This window comes from Ovis aries, chromosome 17, assembly GCF_016772045.2.
Source record: "Ovis aries strain OAR_USU_Benz2616 breed Rambouillet chromosome 17, ARS-UI_Ramb_v3.0, whole genome shotgun sequence".
Lineage (NCBI taxonomy): Eukaryota > Metazoa > Chordata > Mammalia > Artiodactyla > Bovidae > Ovis > Ovis aries.
This window is the reverse complement of record NC_056070.1, coordinates 65,326,510-65,352,187: the sequence shown is the minus strand read 5'-3', so window position 1 is coordinate 65,352,187 and position 25,678 is coordinate 65,326,510. Positions and strand designations below refer to the sequence as shown.

The following is a 25,678-nucleotide window of genomic DNA, read 5'->3' as shown; positions in this document are numbered from 1 at the left end:
TCTCACACACACACACACACACACACACACACACACACACACACACACAGAGCAGAGTATCACAGTCTATCATACCAGAAGGGACTTTAAAAGTCCCAACGTGAAAGGAAAAAAAAAAGTCTTATAGTCCATGAGAGGTTTCTGAGTCTTTCCTGGATCTTCAAGATTGTAAAAGCCCTTTTTCCAGTAAGTATCTCTACCCACTGGGGGAAAAAAAGGACGTGCCAAGCGGCTTCTTACCTTTTCTCTTGGTTCTCTGGGGAGCTCACCGCTCAGCTCCAAACACTTTTCATATCTGACGTCGTTGCTTGAAGCTGAACTGGAAAACCTGGCACAAGAGACCCAAGTTACTTGTGCGCGGCCAGAAGCTGGGACTCCCTCCAGCCCACACCCCGTAACTGGTTCAGGAACCCAGGGGTGAACAAGCACTGAGATCATCAGAGCAACCCTGCCCCATTTCCTCCAAGATGGGACGTGTCCTTTCCAGTCGCCAAACCTCTCGGGCCGGGAGGGAGACAGCCTACCGTAAGCACAGCATCGCTGGGACGGCGGCAGCCCCAGGCTCGGGGGAAGGGGCCCGGGTGTTCGTGCCAGCTCTCCTTCCTGCCTCCCCACTGAGGGAGCTTGGCTCAGGCTCGTGACCTCACCTGAGCCTCTGTCTCCTCATCTATGAAACGGGGATAATTAACGCCTCCCTATCGTCTTTTGTAGGTCAGATAAGAGGCTACCCAAGGCCCTAATAGCTACATGAGGGTGTAGAGAGAGGAGCGAAGATGCCCCAGGAGCGATAATTAATGGCTGCAACCCCACAACAGCCAGCAGCCCCACTGCGGACCGACCGCAGGACTTGGGGGCAGTGGGCGGTCAGGGAATGCGTCGGGGAACAGGCTTGCCTCTGCCTCTCTGGGTGACCTTGGCCCAGTCTTGATCACTCTCTGGGCCTGTTTCCCAGCTGTCAAGGGGAAATGAGAGAAAGGGGAGTTGGAGCTAGACTTTTCCCCATCTCTGCCGAGTTCTCTGGAGCGGAGGCTAAAAGATTAGTTCAGGGTTGGGGGCCTGCAGAGAAGAGGGAGGTGAGACAAATCACACATCTTGAACTTGACCCATGGGCAGCAGTCCAAGGGCTGGCTCTGGGGACGCATGAGGCTGTGCAGTTGTTTCTAAACCCAGAGCCTCAGTTTCCCTACCTGTCAGATGGGAATAACCTGAGGGACTGAGGGGCGGGGGACTCAGGGAGGGGAGGTACATGAGGTCCTGACATGGGTGCCCCTTCCTCTGTTCCCTGGTTTTATTATTTGGCCACACCATGTAGCTTGCATGATTTTAGCTCCCTGACTAGGGACTGAACCTGGCAAAAGCACTGAGTCCTAACCACTGAATGGCCAGGGAGCTCCCCTCTTTCTCCGTTTCCTGAATTCAGGGGTTCTCAAGCCTGGCTACACATGAAAATTACTTTGGAGATTTTGAAAAACCAAGATGAGAAGCCCTCCCCAGATCTGCTGAATCAGAGTCTCCAGGGGTGGGGGTCAGGCATCGATAATTTTTTTTTCCAGGTCATTCTAAATGCTGACAGCCAGTGGTCTCCGCTCTGGCCAAGCTGGTCACCCTGGTTCCCAGGGCCAGGAGGGCAGTCTGCCCAGAGCTCCCGCCCCCAGGAAGGTCAACTGCTGACAAACTATGTCGGTGGCGTGCGTGCCATTAATGAGCTGGCGACACACCCCGGTGGCATCTCCCTATCTTAGCTGAAAAGCCACTTGCGGCAAAACAAAGGAGGAAGAGATGTCAGGGGCCAGGCCTTGCTTAGAAAATTATCATTAACCAACAGGATTCATCATATCATTTGAGACTATTAATAAATACAATGTGTCAAGGGCTCCCTTGGGCCGAGCGATCTCCAGTAGTATCTGAGTCTTGGCCTTAATCCTTTAATGCAGGCCTTAACATCATTTCCCTTTACGAGATGAAGAAACCGAGGCTCAAGGTGGGGAAAGCGACCCGCTCAAGTCACTGGCCCTGCCGCTGGCATGCACAGTGAAGCAGTGCTCTCCTCCACACCTCAGCCTCCTGATCTGAGAAATGGGGGCTAATGCCACTTCCTCTCAGGGCTGGGGTACCAAAAGTGCCCAGAACAGAGCCTGGTGCCCTGCAGTCTCCTTCCACCTCATGGGGGGTGGTCTGTGGTGAGGGGCTGGGGCTCGTGGAGCCTGGAGGAAACCCGTGGGGTGTTCCCACTTACAGTTTGGTCAAGTCTGCTGACAGTGGCCGTGTCTGGACCGCCCTCCTCCTGAGCTCCGGCTTTGCTTCTGAGCTCTCAGTGGCCCAGCCTTTGATCCGCTCCTGGACGCTCACGCCCGCTTTCTCTGGCTCCAGCAGGACGGCTGGGGACTCGGGGGTGGCTGGTGGGGACTCAGACCCCGCTGCCAAGGCTGAGGCGCCCTCCTCCCCAAACAGGCCAATGCGATTCTTCATACCACCCCTGGGGGCCTGCTCTCCCCAGACCTGGGTCTCTCCCTCAGCCCCTCTGCTCCTGACCTCAGCCATGTCTTGGCCTTTTCCAGGCCTGGGCAGAGCGGACTGGGGTTCCTTGGCTGCTGTCTCTGGCTCCCCATCCAGCGTGGCTTTCTCCTCCCCGAGACCCTGGGCACCGATGAGGGTGACCCTGGCTGGGCCCCCCTCGGTTCTGAGGCTGCCCATCCCCCCCTGCTGGCACAGCAGCCTCTCCTTCCGTTCCTGGATCTTCTGGGCCACCCGCAGGAAATTGGAATCCGGGTCTTGTGGAGGTGCTTCTGCTTTGACCAGACACTCCCTGTCCACCCTGGGTTCTGGGTCTGGCCTGTCGGGTCCCCGCTGCTGGGCGGCAGGCCCTGCCGTGGCCTCCTCTGCCACCTTCCTCGCCAAGGCCTCTCTGCTCTCGAACCGGGCTGTGAGGTCCACGGACAGAGGCCTGGGCCTCCTCACCCACGTCTTCTCGGGAGGGGTTGGGGGCAGCTTCCCTGCTCCGGCCACCCCGCCGGGGCCTGGCTTCGGAATCTGAATGGACTCGGTGAAGATGGCTGACACGGGCCTTCTCTTCGGGCGAGGCCTAGGTGGCTCCGGGGCGGTGCCTCCTGCATCCTCCACGCTGCTGGCCTTTGACAGAGGCTCCTTCGGGCCGGTCTCCTCTGGGGTGGCCACCGGCCTGGAGTCCTGAGGCAGGGAGGCTGGCCGCGGGAGGCTCCCCACGGGCTTTCGGGCTGGCGGGGCAGGCTTGGCGGCCACCTCAGGCCGGGGGGCAGAAGCAGGGCCCTGAGACACGCCTGCGTTGGCCTCGCGAGCCCCCTTCCCCAAAGCGGGGTTGGCTTTGGTGCTTTCGAAGAAGATCACGGGGTTTGGCGTGGGCCGCGGGAAGGCGGCCTTGGGGTACAGAGACGCGCTTCTCGGGCGGTCCCTGCTCCCCACCTCCTGCCCTGCCAGGCTCGGCATCTTCTCGTTCAGATGCCCTGAGGCCACGTCCTGGGAGGGCCCCCCGGCGGGAGATGGCCTGGCCGGGCTGGGCCACAAGGGTGTCACGTCCGCAGCTGCAGCCTTCTCCTTGGAGAAGGGTTTGGGGGCGAGTCTTGGCAGAGGAAGCAGGCGGACCGGGCTCCTGAGGGGGCTTTTTCCTTCCAAGAGCAGCGCCGAGGGGGGCCCGGGGGCATCGCCAGCTTGGCCGAAGTAGGTCCGAGTCAGGGCGTCCTCCTTGGAGAGCTCGCCTAGGCCCGGCACCCCCGTCAGGGAACTTATGGAGCCGACCTCCACCCGCGTTGCCATGGTTACGGTTGTGGATCCATGGGGAAGAAGCGCGTCAGAAACAGAGAGGCAACCACTAAAAAAAAATTTATAAAGTAAATTTAAGATTCAGTCAGTGTCTGGGTTGAAACAGAGAGATTTGAGGGCGAGATGGAGATGGATGAGGATCAAGAGACTGGAGCCCCAGGTCTGGACTAGAGCTCTCCACTGACCACCAGGCAAGCCTGGGCCAGTGGCTTCCACCCCTCAGCTCTGGGCAAGGGCAGCGGACTAAAAGTCCTAACTCTGAAGTTCGTTCCAGCTCAAAGGGTGCCCAAACGGTGCCAACGTTCACTTGGACTCTCCCAACTCGCTTGATCTCAAGGCCAGCTTTCAGGGTAACAAACGATGCTCTCGGCTGTACAGATATGGAAACCAGCGGAGAGAGTAACTGACCTGAAGTCACTCAGAGAACAAAAGAGGCAAAGTTGGGATTCGAACCTGGGTCTGACTCCAGACGCACACCGCAGGCTCCCAGGGTAAGCCCTTGTGAGACTCCTGTCCCTGCCTCTGCAGTATTTTCCCATTTCAGAGCCTGCCTACGTCAGGCTGATCCTCACGCTCTTCAGGACCAAGCACAGAGAGGGCAGGTGACCAGCGCCAGCTCACACAGACACCCAAAGCCGATGTTCCCAAGGTCACAGAGTTGGCAAGTGGCCTCAGAATTCCAGCTCCCCAGACCGTCCCTTATCTCTCCCCTTCCCAGTCTTTCCAGAAGCCTTAAAAAAAAAAAAAAGTCATCCTCATTTTCCACTCCACCTGCTGTCATCATTATTATTATTTTTGCCTTTGGGTTCTTTTCAGCTGAACACCTATTTTAAGGTGACTGCCTTCAGAGTCTCAGTAAGAAGAGTATCATCAGCTAAAGATGAGAGTTACCACAAGTCAGGCCTCAGGGAAGCCAAGGGCTCCCTCTGTCTCACGAATCACATCCTCCTCCCTACAACCCTACGAGATGGGCATGTGATCATCGGCCCCTGTTTTGCAATGGCTCAGGCACAAGCCCCTTGCTCCTCCAGCCATGAGCTCTGCTCTCTCAGGACAGGAGACCTCTCTCGTCCATCCTCCAACGACCCTGAGAGGCAGGGCTTGTCCTTATCTCCCTTTGTAAGGATGGGGCCCAGAGAGGTGGTCTGACTTGCCAACCATCAACACCGCTGAAACTGGATCTCAAGTCCTGGATCCATTCAACTCTCTCCTTTTAACAGTAACGTCCTATTCCTTTCTGGTTGTAAAAAATCCCAGACGATTTGCTGTTCTTGATGCGTCCCCTACCCTAAAAACCCCACCTTCATGCCAGTGCTGTTTCCCTACAAAACTGCCCCCAGCCCGCCCCCTCGTCTAGATGGGCTAAAAGCAGAAGGTGTTTTAGCTCCACGCAAGCCTCCCGCTTCCCTTCTGGGGGCCCCACACTGCTGCCCCCGGCTCTGACTCACACAGCAGCCTGCAGGAAAGAAAGGCGGACAGATTTTTATCTTTTCTTTTCCCTACACGCTCTCGATGGTGCTAAACTGATTCCTTCTTCCCAATGCAGAGAACACCGTCTAGACGGGGTCAGAGGCAGAAGAGAGGGATGGAAACAGAAAACCAGAAAATCGAGAGAGACTTCGGAGGAATCCGTCGGCAGTGACCTGGGGCGGAGTGCGCAGGCAGGCAGAGTCCTGCCCCAAACCGGGACTGCTCATCATTAGAGCCAGCTCCCGTGACCTCCGGGACACAGATGTGAGACATGGGACAAGAACAGGATATTCAGGGGACAGAGAGAAGATTCCCTGGCAGAACCCACAGGAGCCCCACTTACCCGAGCTGGAAGGTCCTGGCTGCAGACGTGTGACTGCCGGAGAAAGCGAGCAGTATCGTGTCTCATCTCGGATGAACGAGGCTGTCTGCACACACCCCTGGCAGCAGCCCGCAAGGGGTGGGATGGGGGGCGGGGGGCAACAGGGGTAGGCTGGTCCCAGCAGGCTGAGTTGCAGGCAGTTCTGGGGAGACACAGGGCGACAGGCTCAGTTCTGGGGTTCTGGCAAAAATATGGGCACAGACAGCGCGAAAGCTTTCGAGCTCCAATCGCATCCCGCTGGCATCTCTGCCAGCTTGTAAAACTCAACGCTCCTGTCAGCTCTTCAGTATTGTCGCCTTGTGGATACACGTGGGCATCAAGGGTGCGGAGTCCGCAGTCGGCGCTCAATAAAAACCGCCCCTGTTCCTCTGAAACGTGTTTTATTGAGCACCTACTGTGTGCAGCAGGATGAATAAGAAATATCTCCTTTGTTCAGGGAATTAAGAGTCTTATATGAGAAACACACACACAGGCAACTATGCTGGGCAATAAACATGGCTTATAAAGAGGGACATGGGAGGAGTGCTTCCCTGGTGATCCAACGGTTAAGATCCTACGCTCCCAAAGAAGGGAACACAGGTTTGATCCCTGGACAGGGAACTAAGATCCCACATGCTGCAAGGTGTGGCCAAAAATAAATAAACCAAAAAATTAAAATAAGTAAAGGGGGCTTCCCAAGAGGCTCACCAGACAATGCAGGAGCTGCAAGATATGTGGGATTGATCCCCGGATAGGGAAGATCCCCTGGAGGAGGAGATGGCAACCCACTCCAGTATTCTTGCCTGGAGAATCCCAAGGACAGTGGAGCCTGGCGGGCTATGGTCCATGGGGTCACAAAGAGTCAGATATGGCTGAGACACGGAGCGACTGAGCACGCAGGCAAATGAAGCAGGTCACGGGAGCACAGAAAAAGGAAGATTAACTGCCTACAGTCGGGAGTGCTGGTCCCAGGAGACTCCCCTGGCCTAGAGGAGGTAACTCACGAGCACTCGGGAGCTGGCCAGCTCCGGAGCCAGTGCCCCTTGTTCTGCTCAGCAGCACTTCGAGGTCCTGCACATGCTGCGTCTGCTCTCTGAGACGCTCCTGTTGCTACACACACAAACTGGCCCAGCCCTAAGGTCACAGTTCAGACAGTGCTGCCCGCCTCCAATCCAGTACTCTTACATGTCCAGAGGCCCACAGACACACGGCAGGACTCATAAATACACAGTTATATTTCGTAGTGCAGGATCCCTCGCTTCATATCAGCGGAGGTCCCCAGAGAGCACCCCAGCAGCTAGCACAGTGGCCTGGCAGATAAGAGCACTGAACGCATCATTATTGAGTGAATAAATAAATGAAGAGCTAGCTTCCTGGCCCTACTGCCCAGGTGCTACTAAGATTCTGAGTAAAGGCAGGAGTCCTGAGTTTCATGACACGAAGCAGTCTAGGACATAAGTTCCTCTGGCAAGCTCTGGTGGGGCCGTGGGTCAAGTGCTACTGAGTGACAGAAGCAAAGAGCTGTGAAGAGCTCCGCTGGGCAGCCCAGCCCGCCGCCCCCACCGACAGGTCCAACTGCCGGGGACAGGCCACCGTCAGATACCTGCTGTGATGGCACTAACCCCACACTGCCACACGCACTCATCTACCCGAAGGTGGAATGAACGGATGCTACTCCGTACGGCTTTTCCTGGGAAGGACCACCGAGAGCATCGTTGCTGAAGCAGGATCCATGGCTCACTAATGTCGCCTGCAACTTTGGGATCCCTGAACCCATTTCAGGGGCCAGACTGCAGGGGAGGAAACAGGGGAAAACAAGATAAAAGATTCTTGGTCCACTTCCTTCTTAACCAGAAGGGTGTCTCTGTTATCCGTAATTTCCTTTCTATCTTGGGCTCCCTCTCAAGCTTCCATTTAAAATGCCAGGCAGATGCCTGATCTATAAATATGGTTGCGGGAACGAATCAATGAGTGAATCGATCAATCAGTGAACACAGTGGGGGGGGCGGGGGGCGGGAAGAGCTTTTAAACCGCCGTAGTGGATGGCTAAATAATATTTTGAAGTCTTTCCCAAACCTAGAAACCCATGAGTCTCAGGTTTTCCTTTAACCTGTTGTAAAATACAAGGAAACCGACTGAAATGCACGCTTTAAAATCTTGCTTTAAATGCATCACATATGTTATGCTTAATTTAAGAGATGTTAGTCTCTTCCAAAACATTTCAGAAGCCCACTCACACAGAAGACAGATGCTGGGTTGTTTTTTTTTTTTTTTCCTGGGGTGGCCTGGCTCGCTCTCTTCAAATATATTAGCACGGTAGCCAGAGTCAGGTAAACAAGAGCTCCCTGGAGAAAGCAGGGACACCGGGTATGAGCTATGTCTGGTTTTATCTACAAATCAACAGGGAGGTCAGCTCGGAGAGGGACAGATGGGCAGCTCCGGGAGGTCAAGAGGCCAGGGTGGACCAGGACACCTTGGATTTGTGGGCGGCAGCAGTGGACCTCTGCTGTCCCTAAACCTGCCAAGTCCACAGGCTTGATCTCCCGGAATTGATCTGCAAGGTTTGAGATTCCCATTTCCTGCAATTTTACGCAGGGAAAAGCCATGTTCCTGGGAGCTGAGTCACCGACATCAATAGCGGCTGAAGAGACAGGCGCCCGGCAAGAGCATTCATCCCTCCACCCTCTGACCTTCCTTCTAGAAGTCGGGCTCTGCACCGGATGCTGGGGGCGCGGCCGTGGAGCGCACAGGCTCCCGGGGGGATCCGACAGAAGCTCGAAGGGACAGAGCAGGAGAAGCCCTTCCATTCAGAACCCGACTGTGTGGCAGCTTCGCTCTCAGATTCGGAGGCGTTGATTCATTCTAACAGCTGTTGTCGATCTCTCATAATTACACCCCTATATCTGATCCGAGAGCTCACAGTCATTCACTCAGCCAGCTCTGGGTGCCGTTTTCCTGGGAATGCCACCATCTGCTGAGGGCCGGGAGCCAGTCCTGACATCTCCCAGCACCTTCCGGAATGTGACCTGGCCTCCCAAATCTGCAAAGCCATCCCACGTGGCACCCCGTGCAAGGGTTGCCCCCAGGAGAGCAGGACTATGATAAACGCGGGTACTTGGTCCACCCACAGACCCAGCAGGAGAGGGACCAACATCTAATGTCAATGGAGTGCGTGCATACCCTCCTCTCCCTCCCCATGGCTGTGGCCCTAGTTCATTCATTCCAATACACAATTACTGAGCACCTACTCAGCTGGTATAAATAGCTCGCCTGCCAATGCAGGAGACGTAAAAGACGAGTTTAATCCCTGGGTTGGGAAAGATCCCCTGGAGAAGGAAATGGTAACCCACTCCATTATTCTTGCCTAGAGAATCCCATGGACAGAAGAGCCTGGCAGTTTACAGTCCACAGGGTCACAAAGAGTTGTAAGTGGCTGAAGTGACTTAGCCCACACACACACCATGTGTCAGGCTCTGTGGATACAGCAGTGAACCAAAGATATAGAAAGCCCTGTCCCCATGGAGCTGACAATGATGAAGGTGGGGACAGACCATAAATGACATAAACAAGCAAGACACATAGACAATCAGGTAAGTGACTTTCCCTGCTGGCGCCTCCTCCAATCTGTTCTCTGGCAGCAGCCAGAGGGATTCTCTAGTACACAGGGGTCATCATGCCACTCCCCTGCTCAAAGCCCACCTGGGTGGGTCTCCCCACTGCCCTCTGAAGGAAAATCAAACTCCCCTGGGGCCCACGGCAGGGTCTGGATTCTCTCCAGCTTCAGTCTCATGACGGACAGCTCCTCCTTTGTCTGTCTGTCCCTCACACTCACTCACATTCCTCAGCACATGAACCCTGGGTGGGTCACGAGACCCACTATGCTTTTCCTTGCCTTCATGCTTCTACACTGCCATTTCCTGCCCGGCTAACCTCAGCACCAGCCACCTCCTCCAGGAAGCCTTCCCTGATGTCCCAGGGTGGGTTCAGGTACCGCTTCCCTGCTCTGCTATCCAACTCTCCTAGCTCCTCCCTAGCCCAGCGCTGATCCTGCATGTGGTAACCGCCTCCAGACTGGGAGCTCCTGACCAGGAGGGTCCTGAGTCCAGTTCACAGCTGTATCCCCAGAGTCTGGCACCGTACCAGACATGAGGTCAGTGTGCAAAAAATACCTCCAGGGAGAGCATGCCTGAGAGAAGGAAATAATAGTATCCAGGGCAGGTGTGGGTGTGGGAAGCTGACGTGCTCACCTGCTCCTGGGGACAATCTAAGTGACAGAAGCAGTGTGGCAATATTCGCTTCCCGCTATTATTTTTGGAGATTCCATCAAGAGTCAAGGATTCAGTGACTCTGCACCTTCTGCCTTCTCCCCTGGATTACCACCATTCTACAGATGCAGAAAATGAGTCAGATCTCAAGCTAGTGAGGGGGAATGTTACGGCTGAAATCTTCTGACTATGAATCAAGTGTTTTCCCCACATATACCTCACCCCAAAAACATTCATTTATTTTTAGCCTGGTCGTCCCAAGTCTAAAAACGTGTGCTGTGCAAGGGACTGTCATGCTGTGCCTAGTCGCTCAGTCATATCCAACTCTCTGAGACCCCCGTGAACTGTAGCCCACCAGGCTTCTCTGGCCAGGGGATTTCCCAGGCGAGAATACTGGAGTGATTTGCCCTTTCCTCCCCCAGGGGATCTTTTCAATCCAGAGATCGAACCTGCGTCTTCTGTGGCTCCTGCATTGTGGGCAGATCCTTCACCACTGAGCCATAGCAGAAGCACTCTCCGGAAGGAATCTAAAGAAAGACAAAGTCACATACACAAAGATGCCCTCTGCAGTGTTATCCATCCCGATGCAATATGCAATAATAACACATCCCAGATTTAGGGTGTTAGACCTTATTTGAAAACACTCAGGACTCCAAAGCCATTTGAAATCTCAAAGAGTTACGAAGTCACTGGGTAGACCAGATCACCAGTTTCCAGCCTGCCCACACGTGGCACAAAGATCCTTTCACGCTACATGGACTGAGTTTGTGATCAGAAAAGATGGTTGCCATGGCAGTCATGGAAAAAACTCAGAAATAATCCACATCCTCCCCAAAAGGTGAACGCCTCTCAGCCACATGTAAGGGGCTATTCTGCATCTCTTGAAAGTGAGAGTTGGAGGGGTGGGGTGGTAGAGTCTGCGTAGGAAAGTGGGAAGAGCTTATGAGAATGCCATTAAAGAGAAGGTAACAGAGGGAACATTTTAAAAATATTTATTTTGGCCACGCCAGGTCTTGGTTGTGGCATGTGAACTCTTAGCCACAGCATGTGGGATCTAGTTCCCTGACCAGAGATCGAATCCAGGCCCCCTGCAATGGGAATGTAGAGTCTTAGCCACTGGACCACCAGGAAGTCCTCGGATGGGGTATTTTTTTTTGTATTTTGCAAAGATTGTTTGAGCAAATAGTCAAGGTCTGGAAGAGAAAGGGGACAGATGAAAAATAAAAATGTGTCAGGGACCTGGAGAGGAATTGCTATATTTATAAACTGGCTTTCATTTTGAGATTCCTTCTTATTTCCATTCATGTTGTTTGTTCAGATTTCTTTTTAGGCTTCAATACCAAAAGTCCCCATCAGAGCTGTATTCTCCCCATCGATTCAAGATGGAGAGGCACCAAGGCTCCCTTCCTGCCCACTTCCAGAGCTTTCAAAAGCCAAGGATAAAGACAAATATTATTTATTAAGCACCATACTGTGTGCCAGGAACTGTGCTAAGTGCTTTAGGAAGATGACCTCATGCATCTCCTTAACAACACAAAGAAGCAGGTCCTGGGACTTCCCTGGTGGTCCAGCAGTTAAGGCACTTCGCTTCCACCGCAAGGGGTGCAGGTTCCATCCCTGGCTGGGATGGAACTAGGATTCCGCCTGCAGAGCAGCCAAAAAAAAAAAAAAGAAGAAGAAGACCCTAACAGAAGCCCATGTTACTGGTTAGGAAACTGAATCTGGTGTACCAAACGGATCTGCCGTGGGAGGTGGGAGTTACCCTGATCCAGGCTCCCTGTCTGGAGGGTTTCTTCCAAAGTCCACGTGGGCTTAACCAGAACACTGTGCTTTTTATGATGTTACAACGTAAAGGACACTTAACACCCATAAGGGCAGCTATTACCATTCTCAAAAGTGCCCATGTCGGGACAGTGAATTATTCTGTCATCCTACTTTTTAAAGAATACCATGGTAGAAACCACATAATAACATAAAATTCATCATTTCAAAGTGTGCAAGCAGTGACATTTAGTAAATTCATGGCATGGTGCAACCACTGCCACCGTCTAATTCCAAAACGCTTTCATCACTCCGAAGGAAATCCCATACCCCAAAGCTAAGCATCACTCCCCCTTCCTCGTCGCCCCCCACCCCCTGCCGCCCCCATTCCCTGGCAAGCACTACTCTGTTCTCTGTCTCCACAGAGTTGCCATTTCTGGATATTTCAAAGAAATGGAATCATCCAACATGTCTCTCACCCTAGTTTTGGCCTCAGTTCCTTCACCAACTCGCAATGAAGGCTTGGACAAGTCCTCGCCAGCTTCCGCGATTCTCATTTGGCTCCACCCCAGGACTTATCAGGTCTGCATTACGCAACTTTTCTCTGTCCATGGTTCATCACTCAAGCCCCACCCCCACCCCCCACGGTGGAGCCCAGCTCTCTGGATTCTGAAATGCCTGTTCCAGCCCCTGGTCCCCCACAATTCCTTTTGAACTGGTGGAATAAAGGACTGTTGGGGGACTCAATAAAACTCATACCGTGTTGACAGAAGTAGAGAGCTAAGTGTCTTATTGGAATGTGTGTGATTTTTGTTAAGAACTGCCTTCATCAGTAAGGCCTTGAATTCTGTGTCAACTTCAAGTTGTAATGAGTTAAGAGTTGGGGCATCTGAGACTGGAATCCACAGGAACAGGTTGAGGGGGTTATCCCCTAACTGGCCCCAGACCACCAGATGTGGGTGGCACGCATTCACACCCACACAGAGGATCCTGTGGTTTATAGAAAGCGCTTGGGAAATGCTGATGTGTGTAAACCCATGTCCTTCCAGCAAGACTTTTTGGAGCCTTTGGCGTGAGCTAATTGGCGTCTTATATACTCCAGAGCATAATCTAAACAGCTTCACCCCAGCACCCCTCCTCCAGGTGCAACTGCTGATTTGGAGAAAGAATGTTACAAGTGACCTTTATGCCTCTATGTAAACATCCGTCTTTTCAACTTTCATTGGCCTGTTCCTTCCTACTATTTGTGCTATTTTGGGACTGGCTATGCACTCACCCCAAACCATTAATCAACCAGCTTTTTTTGCTTTGTTTGTTTTTCTCTGGATTCCAGGATGGGCAAACTACAGTCTGCAGGCCACATCCGGGCCCACTGCTTGTTCTTGTAAATAAAGTTTTATTAGAATACAGACACATCCACTCATTTACATGTAATCAATGGCTTCCTCCAAGGTATTAGGAGAGCCCTGAGTGGTGGCCACAGAGGCCATATGGCCCACAAGGCCTTAAATCTTTACTCTCTGGCCCTTTACAGAAAGAGTTTGTGACCGCTGCTCTACACTGGGAGAACTCAGTCCCCTGAGACCGACTGCACTCCCCCAAGGACATGGCATCCCCCTCTTTAAATTACCTAAAGCTCTCACACTTCTGGCAGACACCCATGCCTGCATTAAATCTTTTCAGGCTCTCTACATGACAATTACAGAAAAACTCAAAAATATGGATGAGCAAAATGTTTTTAATAATCCTAAATCCTACCACCCAGAGCCAACAGCCATTTTTAGCAATCTTATGTCCATCAATCTGGCCATTATCAATAAAAGTGGGGACTTACTCTCAAAACTAATATGGAATCAGGGCTGGCCGTGCGCTTTGTTTAGGAGCTTGCCTTGTTTCATTTAATTTCAAAATTACGTCATAAACATCTTTCACATCAAATAGCTGCATAACCTCTACAGCAGTTTTTCATGCCTTGTAGTATTCCATTACCTGGCTATCTCATCATTATATCGAAACCATCTCCTACTATTGTACCCCTAGGCTGTTTCCAATCGCTGACTGTTAAAACCAACACTGCAATGAACACTCACATGCAGTGACTTTCCCAAGATAAATGCCTAGAAGTGGGCTGGCTGGTTCCAAGGGTGTACACCATTGTTGTTTTGTTCCCCGAGCTTTAGGATATTTGCAGAATGGACCTTTACACCAAAGGAAAAAACATTCCATGATGACTCACTTCAAAGCTTAGGAGGCCAGGGTTCTTAACCTCTGCCCTGGGGCAGACCCAATAAAGATGTCTAATGAGCAATAAACCAGGGCCCTGGGGGCGCTGGCTGTGCCATCACTGAGATCTTTACTGGTTCTCATTTACGGCCGGACCATCACACACTTGACTGTAAAATTTGCGAGCGCAATTTGACGAGTCTAGGCCAAGCTCGCCTGAGCTCACTTTGACGTCACAGCGGAGGCAATTGAACCTCGGAGCTCAGGTGAGATAGCCTGGAGGAAGAGCGGGCCGGGAAGACCAGCCCTAACCCCGGGACGTCCACAGCGGAGGCAATTGAACCTCGGAGCTCAGCTCTACACACGCACAGCGCAAGAATGGGAGCCTAAAGCGCGCTCTCTTTAGGGAGCCAGGGCTCCCCAGAGGTGGAAGGCAGTCCATGAGGGACACATGGTGGTCTTTGGTAACAGTTAGGGTGCTCTGAAGGGCTTTCCAGGTGGCTCAGTGGTAAAGAATCTGCCTGCCAACCCGCAGGAGCCTGGCGGGCTATAGTCCATGGGGTGGCGAAGAGTTGGACATGCCTGAGTGTACGAGCAAGCATGCTCGTGCTTACACACACACACACACACACACACACACACACGATGCCTTGATATCCAGGTATAGCACGAAGCTTTTGTGAATGACATCCTGTGAAAACTGTTTCCTTTCTGATTCTCAAGGGTGCCTTCCCATGAAGTCCTGAGGCCGTCTCTGCTTGGTGCCACCATGACTTTAACACCTACACTACCTGCTATCCTGTCAGTATACTGAAAGACAGTATACGTCCCAGTTTAAGAAAGATAAAACAGCCCCAAGCTTAGACCCTCAGCTGCAGCAGTGGATTTTAAAATGTAATTTTATTTTCACTATATTTAATTTTACTGTTGTTTTCCATTTAAAACAATTGTTTTATTTTAAACTATTTATTTTATCAATATAAGACAAGACACTGGTTTGCTATTTATAATAGAGATTTTCATAACGGTTCTTTTAAAATGTTACCTTTCAGAAAAGTGAAAAGTTTAAAAAGAAAATGATGGTACGGGGGTTATATGGAAATGGCAAAAGGCCCGAGGCTAGAATTCACTGGGAAAGTGGAAAGAACATGGCATTGGACTCAAAAACAGGCAGATGCAGTTTCTGGTGCTTCCTCCCCATCTTCCTGCCTGGAATAAAGATGTGATGCCTGGAGCCGAGACAACCATTTTGGGACCATGGGCTCACAAGCGATACTTTAAGTGACTTGAAAAAGACCTTGATGACATAGCTGAGCTACTGCACTAACTGAACTATTCTCCTCTGGATTCTTGTTGTTGTTACTGTTATGTGAAAAGTAATGATGTACTGTTTAAGCCATTGTTCATTAGAGTTTCTGTTACACGAAGGCAAAAGCATTCCTAATGGACGCAGAGAATTTGGTACAAATTGGCTGAGTGGACAAATGTCTTCTAAGTAAACGTGGTGAATGCAATTGTGCTTTTGACAAGTGATACTTACCTCAAAGGATTCTGAGGATTAAAGGAGCTGGTGCATGTAAAATGCCATCAATATACTTGGCACATACAAAGCAGGTTTCTGCAAATGCATGGTAAATAATGAGCAAATAAACAAACAGAACATGAAGCCTGTTGGAGGGACTGGTAGGTTGGTGGATTTTTTTTTTTTTTTTACCTAGACTTAAAGGAATAGCTCTCTGATGAAGGAATTTGAGAGAGACAGTGATTCAGCAAATTCCACCCTGACTCTCAAACTGTACCCCAGTTGCCCAGCTGGGGAGAGGGGAAGGAAGAGTGACTGACTAAGTGGATACTGTTTGCAACCCTGGCCTAAGATCCAATACGAGCCTGTCATTTACACAAGCCTTGATTAAAATCAGAGGGCAGCGCCAAGGAACGTAGATCCCAAAGAGAAGACAGGCATAAGAAAATCCTGAAAGAATGGTCAAGACTGAACCCAGGGATGTAAAGAGCCCCACCCCGTCCCACCCCTCCCCAGCCATAACCATCAGGGCACTGCCCACGGCCATGAACCTGCGGTGCCAGCTGACACGTCCTCTCCTGACTTTCCCAGGATGATAACCGCGCCTCCCATCCCCTTCAGGCAGCCGACTCCTCCTCCTCCTCTGGGACCAACTTCCCAGCACCCCTGTGGACCTGTCAGGGCCCGGCTCTGCCAGCCTTGGGGCACGACAGTCAGACCCTGCTCCTGGCACAGGAACCGAGGCCTCCATGGAGCTGAAGAAATACACCTGGCCCAGCTGCCAATGAGAGAACCCCATGAACCGTCCTGTTTATTCAGTTGCTTTGTCCTCAGACCTATGCAGCTGGTCCCCGGGAAAGCTCTGTTTTAATAATTATCATTGTCGGATCACTAACACGAATGGAGCATTGACTTTGTGCCAGACGACACACTAAATGAATTTCCCCACTTAATCCATCTTCTGAGCTGGGCTGCGTGATTAGGCCCACGTGAGAGATGAGGACAGTGGAGGCCTCAAGGAAAGTTTTTTAGGAGTTTGCCTAAGATGCAGGTGGGATTCGAACTCTGACAGCCTCACTCCCAATCCCACCTAGCTCATCCTCACAGCAGCCAACAGCTGTTGGCTTAAATGATGCCATTCCCTGCCCCTACCCTGAACCCCTCCCACCCCTGGCAGTGCTGGGGGCTGTTAATCTCTTCAGTGACCTTCTGGACCTGATGCTATTTTTATCCCCATTCTACAGATAGGTAAACTAAGGTTTCAAAAAGCAAAGTGAGGGGCTTCCCTGGTGGTCCAGTGGCTAAGACTCTGTGCTCCCACTGCAGGGGGCCAGGGTTCAATCCCTGGTCAGGGAACTAGATCCCACATGCCTCAACTAAGACCTGATGCGGCCAAATAAATATTAAAAACAAACAAAAAAGAAGAAAAAGCAAAGTGATTGGCTGAGTATCAAATCCCACAAGGTAGGTCCTGGCACTGCACTTTCCCATGTAAGTACTAAACTTTAAATGTCAACTGATTAAAATTAAATGCAATTTTTAATTCAGTGCCTCAGTCACACCAGTCCCATTTTAAGGACTCAACCAGCACAGGAGACTGAGTACCTTACTGAACAGAACAGGAAGTTCTATTGGACTGGGTTGTACATACCCGATGTACAGATGTATAAACTGAGGCTCAGAGAGAGGGAGTCACAGGGGCAGGAAGGGACAGCTGGCATTCAGTCCCTGGATCTTCTAACTTCATCTTCAGTCCCCTCAGCATGCTGAAGGAATGGGCCACCAGGCTGCCTGCCCTGACCCCAGGCCCAACCTTGTTTAACTGAACCACCAATTATTCACCCACTGTAAGGAGTCATGACCTTTAGCATTGCTGAGAATAGTTTATTTTGACCTCTTTCTCTCTCTGCCTTAAACGCAGGGTGAGAGGCGAGGGATGCAGAGGAGAGGCCTCGGTTAATGAAAGGTTCTGGTTAACAGAGGATCCAGCCACTCATTACGGTCACGGAGCACTTGTGGTTTAAAGTGAAGAGTGCCGCGTGTTCAAGGGGTCAGCCAGTGGCCTTGTGACTCCCAGATCCATCATCTTTATCAGGCAGTACTAAGAAAGCGTCTGTCTACAGGGCCAGAATGATACCATCAACACAGGAGGCCAACACGGTTCACTTTCCAAGGAAACCTTTGCCACCTACAAGGTTATAGGTGCCTCTCTGCATGATACATGAGTTATCGTGAGCACATTCAAATCTTTTACACTTTCAGGTAGAGGCAGTTACAAAGAGTTTCAGGGGTCGGGGGGCAAAAATACAGTTAAAGATAAGCTTTAAATTCATTCCCTGGGGTGGTGGGCGGGAAAAGGGGTGAACTGAGGGCCGGAGAGGGAGATTTCTCAGTGTTGTCGCTTTGGAAACTTTGCATTGTGAGCCTTGTGAATGTGTGTGAGCCTGGCCAAATGAATATGTAACAGTTAAATTTTAAAACATTTAGGTATGATATGGACCATGAAGATTCTCTTTCTCGTTTTATGTAGATGCACATGGATGGGTATGCAAGTATGAACATGTGGATACCGAGAGACAGTGTTAGAAGAATACATGAGAAATACCACGTGGTCCAGGGAGATCCCGCAGGCCACGGAGCAACTAAGCGCAGGCACCACCACTACCGCCCTGCACTCTAGAGCCCGCTGGCTGCGACTGCTAAAGCCCCCGTGCCCACGGAAGCCTGTGCTCCACGACAAGGGAAGCCACCACGAGAAGCCTGCACACTGCAACCAAAAGTAGCCCCACAACTCGAGAAAGCCCGCATGCAGCAACAAAGCCCCAGTGCAGCCAATAAATAAACAAACGAAGATATGTTCAGAGGGGCTGACTCTAAGTGGAGGGAAATTAGACCACAGGGGATTTTAATCCTTTTTTTTTTTTTTTTTTTGCTTAGCTATAATATCTAAATTTTATATCCTACTAATAACAATAAGAACAGCTACCATTTATTGAACGTGTAGCCGGTTTCCAGGAAAAACACTCCACAAGCAGAGATTCATTTTGTAGTATTTTACTCCCATTTTATAGAAACTGAGGCTCAGAGACACCAAAGACCACGAAGACCACCACCTGGGTTCCTTTGCTGCGCTGACTTCTGATCAAATGAATGTGCTCATGACAAGGAAAAAAGAAACGTTTTGAAAATGCTAGATGTGTGGGAATTCCCTGGTGGCCCAGAGGCTGAGACTCTGCACTTCCATTGCAGGGGCACGGGTTCAATCCCTGGTCGGGGAACTAAGGTCCCACATGCCCTGGTGTGGCCAAACATAAACAAATAAAACGGATGAGGACAAGAAAAAAAAAAATGGAATGCGATTACTTTTTTTAATGCTAGATGCGTGAAAGCATGAAGTGAAACAGAATACATTTCTGAATATGAGACGCTTGTCAGAGAGCCCAAACCTTTCTCCAGAAGGGTGCAGCTGATTCCTAGAGTGCCCTGCCCTACACCCTCAGCTCTAAGATACAGAAGACTGCCTACTGAAGATGCCCGTGATTCTCTGGCTTGCTTTCTGGCCACTGGAGCACAGACTAGAAGTGCCCCAGGGGCAGCCTGCCACCTCAGACGGATAGCAACTGGTGTATCAATACCCCAGCTCCCTCCTTCTCTGGGGTAACCTCCGAGGTGCTGTCGGGGTGACACACCCTGTGTTAGCTCCTTAACTTCCCTGTCTCCCCCACACTCGCTTCCACAGTAGGCCTGTTTCCAGACAGACTCCAGGCTCTCTACCCACCTGGACTCCAGGCAGACCTACTGCCTGTCACAGGTAAGCCTAAAGTGAATGCCAATGACAGACTCGGGCTGGGCCAGGAGTGCAGCTATAAGGAGAGGCAGCGTCCACAGAGCGGGTGTGTGTGTGTGTGTGTGTGTGTGTGTGTGTGTGTGTGTGTTGGGAGGGGGTCTACCCTATGCTCCCGTGTGTGTGTGTGTGTGTGTGTGTGTGTGTGTGTGTTGGGAGGGGGTCTACCCTATGCTCCCAAATCCTTTCATCTCTAAAAGATACGGAGAAGGACCCATCCAAACCTTCTTGCTTCCAGCCATCAGCAACAAAGCTCTGCACAGCCCCTCTGAGGGCAGCAAGGCCCCTCTCCTGAGCCTACCTGCTCTCAGTTCTTCCAGACCCTAATTTTGCCCAATGTAATCAGCAGTTATTAAGAGCTCGGAGGATGATGTGCTTGGGAGACAATATGCAGGACCGGCGACCAGAAGTCCCGGTCCTCTGTGCCCTGTCTGTGTCCCTCTGTAAGACGATGCAGAAAGAGGACCTCCAGAGTCAACCAGCTGTGTGACCTCGGGCGAGTCACTCCACCTCTCTGAGCCTTGGCTTCCTCAAGTATAAAACGGAATCATGAGTAGGTATTTCACGTGCTTTTGTGAGGATTAAGAGATCACACGTGCAAAATGGTTAGTGCACCGCCTGTGGCTGCCATATGCATCAGTTACAGTCCTTATCAACAATATTATTATTAATCACCAACTTAATGGACATGAGTTTGAGTAAGCTCCGGGAGTTGGTGATGAACAGGGAAGCCTGGCGTGCTGCAGTCCATGGGATGGCAAAGAGTCGGACACGACTGAGCAACTGAACTGAGAGAGAGGCTGAGGGATGGGGAGGAGCCTGTGGAGTTAGACCAAGGGCAGGACAGACGTAGGGAGCTGGGGGAGGGGCGGGCTTTGTCCAGCATCTCAAACCATACAAGGAACCAAAGAGGCTTAGGAAGTGTATACAGCAGGCGCTCGGTATGCAGGAAATCTGCTTATCATAAAATTCCTCCTCAGAAGGTGAACCCAAAGAAATGACCTCTGGGCTTGGAGATCCTTTTATGCCCAAAGTGGCAACTATTTTGCAAACAGCCCCAGGTTTCCGGCAGAAACAAAGACAAGTAGCCAACTTCTTCCTAGTCACAGCCTCTGGGCTCACACTCTGGTTCACCGGAGCCCCTATCCTTGTCTGTCTGCTTGCTGGAGCTGGTAGATCCCTGACAGAGCTCGCCACGCCAAGCACGCCAGCCACCGGAGGAAGAGCCTGCCCACTGTAGTAGACGCTGTCGGAGCCCCCACCCAAATCCTCCTGGCACGGGTGGACAGATTTCTACTGCTGCTGGGACAGTTTAAAGGCGTGTTACAGAGTCTCTTCAAGGTTCCCGGCACATTTTACAACCCCAGCTATCTCCAGAAGTATACTGATGGTCAGCAAACCCCAACAGTGTCCCACCACCCAAGTACATCACTTGTCCTGGCACCCTCGCTTCAGGCTGTGCCCCTGAGGGAGCCCAGCCCAAGATACCCCTCTTTTCCCTAGAATCCCTGACTCACAAGAGATGGACTTGTTCAGAACACCCATTCTCAAGGGCATCGTGACATGATGGTGAGACATACCCTGTTGTGACATACCTCTTTGCTACCCTCTGGCGACTGAGATGGTGGGAGGTGCCAATGTATGTGCTGGCTGAATTTGGAGTTGCTCCTTTACCAATTTACTCAAAAGACTTATTGCCCTACTATGTGCCAGACCCTGTGTTTGGGGATGGGGAGATATTGATGAACTCAAAACTCAAGGTCCCTGTTTATATACAGCTTAGAGCTGGGGAGTGGGAAAGATGGGGAATGGATTAAGCCAACACGCCAGGACAAAGATGGCAGCATGTGACAAGGGAGGTAAAAGGAATGAGGTCTGTTGTGTGAATCACGGTTGAATCCCATGAATTTGGGTGATCAAGGAAGGCTTCTTGGAAGAGGTGACATTTCAGCTGCATGACTAAAGGGATCAGAGGGAGCCAGCCAAGGAAGGAGTATGAGGTCTAGGGTTAGAAAAGACCTCCTAAGGTCACTGACAGAACAGAGATCTCTGCTAACCTGGCTGGGGTGGAGTGGCCAAAAGTGGCAAGAGATGAATCTGGACAGTAGGCACATCTGAGGATACCTATGGGATACAAGCGGGGCTCTCCCAGAACCATCTCTGGCACCACCCCCCACCTCTATCCCCTGCATTCTGATCTGCTTTCCTGAGTGGGAGAGGGTGGAGTTACTGCCTGCCTGCCAGGAGCCTCGCTGGGTGCCGCACTCCCAGGGGAGGGCGTCTCACGTGTCAACATCCTCCACCCTGTGTGCCCAGGTGAGAACTGCTGGCTTCAAGGCAGGGAGAGGGAGAAGCAGAGAGGGCCGCTCGGAGATCGGCACCTGGCAGGCGGGCTTCTGAGTCAGAAGAGAGGTTCGGGTTGCAGCCTCACAGCACTCAGACTGCAACCCACAACCTGCCTGCAACCTGACTGCAACCAGTGTGCTGGGGCACCCATCTTATCTTCCTTAGCCTCAGCTTCCTCACCTGTTGAATGGGTTTATAACCCTTTCCAGTTCCAAAAGTAGCTGAAAGGTTTGCTGAGGATGTAAAAGCGCTTGGCAGTGCTAATTTATTGAACCCATTTATACGAGTCTGTGTGCCAGGCACTGCACCACGAGCCAAGATGCAGCTGTGAACAAGACAGGGCCAGCTTGGGTGGGGCCGGGGTGGGGAAGACAGGGGAGCCATGCAGTGTTCACACAGGTTGGTAATTACAGAGACAAGATCTTACAAGCACACCACTGATGCGCCCCCTCCATCAGAGACCCTATCCTCTACTCAAAGCCAAGAGCCTACAGCCACGACATGCACACTGCAATTTAAGACTCTCGTCTCCTGGCAGAGACCCAGGCATGGGTATCCTTCAACAATCCAGCTCTTTAGGAGCCAGTCGGCTCCTGCAGGGTCCAAGCCCTGGGCCCTACCCCTGTCCCCGCCGGCAAGATCGCTAAGCCCCAGAGACAACTTCTCAGGAGGATGGTTCCGGGCGTGGTCAGTTATGCTGGGCGTGGTCAGTTATGCCAAGGGCGGTGTCTGCAGGCGCAGCCGTGAATCACGTCCTGCCCGCCCTGGAGAGGTGGGGGAGGCGTCCCCAGAGGGGTCCCCAGACCCCCGCCTGCAAACATCCGTGCTGTGTGCCCCCGCCTAGGAAGGAGGGGACTGCGAGGCAAACCCAGGTCCTGACCTCCCCGCAGTAGTGGAAACAACGCCGACCACAGAGCAGGCATTCTCTCCATGCTTGCTGTGCGGGTCCCCAGGTCTAAAATAAACTCTGGATACAGACGATCCCCTTGCTTCCTCACAAATACCCGGTGACTACAGGTGTCATCGTTTCTCCCACTTAACAAAGGAGGAAACAGAAGCTTAAGGAAATTAAAAGCCTAATGCAAGGTCAAACTTCAGACCCAAAAGGCTGAACCCCTCTGCTCGGTTGGCAGGAATCAAGAGAGGAGACAACCTTAAAAATATGGAAGGGAGGGTCCCCAAAGCTGGCCCGAGTGACAGGCGCTGCCTGGGCCAGGCCCCCAGCAGGACAGAGGGGTTGAGTCGTCAAGGGGAGGCCTGTGGTCGGGGCTTGTGACTTTGGCTGTGTGTCCTGGGCCTCAGTTTCCCCAACCTGGAAAAAGGGCCAGGCACACCCATCAGACCCTGGGTCCTCCCCACAGTGAGGCAGGAAGACCAGCCATCTGGGCTCTGGCAGGAGTCCAAGGCCAGCATTCTTGAGGCTGCCCACCTGCAAGGCCAGGTCACCACGGGGCCTCCGTGACTCCACCCCTCAAGGACGGGCAAGACCAAGGCATGGGCCAGTGCCTGCTGGGCCAGCCTGTTGACACGCAGGGGTGACACTGGGGGCTGGCACCCAGGGCAGCTGCTGCTGTTTGCTCACACCTGGCGCACACGTGCGCACGCAGCGGGGCAGGGCTGTCGTCAAGAGCTCTGACCCTGGAACCATCCTGCCTCGGTTTATAGCCTACCTTAGCCTCTTCTAGTCTGTGTGGATCCTGGGAAAATTACAACACCTCCCCAAGCCTCAGTTTCCTCCTCTGTAATATGGGGATGTTGAGAGCCTCTCTCAGGGGCTGGCTGTAAGAAGTAAATGAATAAAACAAATTATGTGTTCAAGACAGAGCAGCTCTTACTTTCAGCGTGGTGACAAGGACGTCTGTGGATCTCCATGGTAACCACCATGGTCATGTGGGTTCACATACATAGAGGATGTCAGTGGAGGAACTCAGTGGAGTGTCATACATCTGTGTGGCTCACTTTCATCTTTGCTTCATGCTTTGGGGGGCTAAAATAAAAACGGATCCCGTTCTCTCACCACAGGCTTCCCTGGTGGCTCAGATGGTAAAGAATCTGTCCGCAGTGCAGGCGACCAGGGTTCAATCCCTGAGTCGGGACAAACCCCTGGAAAAGGGAATGGCCGCCCACTCCAGTATTTTTACCTGGAGAATCCCATGGACAGAGGAACCTGGCGGGCTACAGTCCATGGGGTCGCAAAGAGTTGGATACGGCTGAGCGACTAACACATACATCCTCACCATAAAACTTATCCACCACCACTCCCACTCAACTACTTAAGACACAAAAGAAGTCGAGGCACCATTGTTATAACTCAAGAATGAACATCAGGGACTTCCCTGGTGGCCCAGGGGTTAAGAATCCGCCTGCCCGTGCAGGGGATGTGGGTTCGATCCCTGGTCTGGGAAGACCCCACATGCCTCGGGGCCACAAAGCCCGTGTGCCCCAACTACTGAGCCAGTGCTCTGGAGCCTGCGCTGCTGCAGAGACAAGTCTGAGTGCTGCAACTAGACAGTGCCTCCACTCTGCACAATTAGAGAGCACTTGCGCGTGCCAACAAGGACCCAGTGCAGCCAAATACAGAGACTGAAAAAAAGAGAAAGAATGGACACCTAGGGGGCATGGAACTAACAATCTCCCGACTCCTCCAGAGACAGCAACACCCCGGCCCTCAGGAGGCTCACAGTCACCGGTCCGGGGAGCCGGGCAGATCTCAGAGAGAAACCCAAGAGAGGTCTCCGTACAAACTGTGATGACAGTCAAGGCTACACATCAACAAAGTATAACCGAGGGGGAGGAAGCAGCGTAGCCTGTGCACAGGCCCTGAGGCAGGAGACCCTTTCAGGGAGCCCAAAGTGCAGGCACCCAGGGGCCGGAGGGAACGCCAGGCACTCGAGGTGAGACATGGTCCAAGAAATGAGAAACAATTTAAATGTCTAAACAATCTAAACTGGGGATTAGTTAACCAGACCACGGTATCTGCCAATTTTACATACTTGTCCCAGATGCAGTTTATCAACATGGCAGAGGAGAGAAACTACTTAATGGCATGGTTCAGTTCAGTTCAGTTCAGTCGCTCAGTCATGTCCGACTCTTTGCGACCCCATGAATCGCAGCACGCCAGGCCTCCCTGTCCATCACCAGCTCCCGGAGTTCACTCAGACTCACGTCCATCGAGTCCGTGATGCCATCCAGCCATCTCATCCTCAGTCGTCCCCTTCTTCTCCTGCACCCAATCCCTCCCAGCATCAGAGTCTTTTCCAATGAGTCAACTCTTCGCATGAGGTGGCCAGAGTACTGGAGTTTCAGCTTTAGAATCATTCCTTCCAAAGAAATCCCAGGGTTGATCTCCTTCAGAATGGACTGGCTGGATCTCCTTGCAGTCCAAGGGACTCTCAAGAGTCTTCTGCAACACCACAGTTCAAAATCATCAATTCTTCAGCGCTCAGCCTTCTTCACAGTCCAACTTTCACATCCATACATGACCACAGGAAAAACCATAGCCTTGACTAGATGGACCTTAGTCGGCAAAGTAATGTCTCTGCTTTTGAATATGCTATCTAGGTTGGTCATAACTTTTCTTCCAAGGAGTAAGCGTCTTTTAATTTCATGGCTGCAATCAGCTTCTGCAGTGATTCTGGAACCCAAAAAAATAAAGTCTGACACTGTTTCCACTGTTTCCCATCTATCTCCCATGAAGTGATGGGAACAGATGCCATGATCTTCATTTTCTGAATGTTGAGCTTTAAGCCAACTTTTTCACTCTCCTCTTTCACTTTCATCAAGAGGCTTTGTAGTTCCTCTTCACTTTCTGCCATAAGGGTGGTGTCATCTGCATATCTGAGGTTATTGATATTTCTCCTGGCAATCTTGATTCCCGCTTGTGTTTCTTCCAGTCCAGCGTTTCTCATGATGTACTCTGCATATAAGTTAAATAAGCAGGGTGACAATATACAGCCTTGACGTACTCCTTTTCCTATTTGGAGCCAGTCTGCTGTTCCATGTCCAGTTCTAACTGTTGCTTCCTGACCTGCATACAGATTTCTCAAGAGGCAGGTAAGGTGGTCTGGTATTCCCATCTCTTGAAGAATTTT

At 51.7% G+C, this 25,678-nt stretch overlaps 1 protein-coding gene across 3 annotated transcripts in view; it reads right to left on the bottom strand.

Moving 5' to 3' along the window:
* Nucleotides 1–25,678, bottom strand: part of KIAA1671 (KIAA1671 ortholog) — a 182,786-nt gene that overhangs the window by 127,195 nt on the left and 29,913 nt on the right. For all 3 annotated transcript variants that reach the window (XM_060400831.1, XM_060400832.1, XM_027956668.2), the window contains exons 2-4: nt 5,609–5,789; nt 2,237–3,844; nt 241–328 (exon numbers count right to left, since the gene is read on the bottom strand). In XM_060400831.1, the coding sequence (XP_060256814.1) occupies nt 241–328; nt 2,237–3,789 (1,641 nt within the window). In that variant the 5' untranslated portion in view covers nt 3,790–3,844; nt 5,609–5,789. The remainder of the gene's footprint in view (nt 1–240; nt 329–2,236; nt 3,845–5,608; nt 5,790–25,678) is intronic.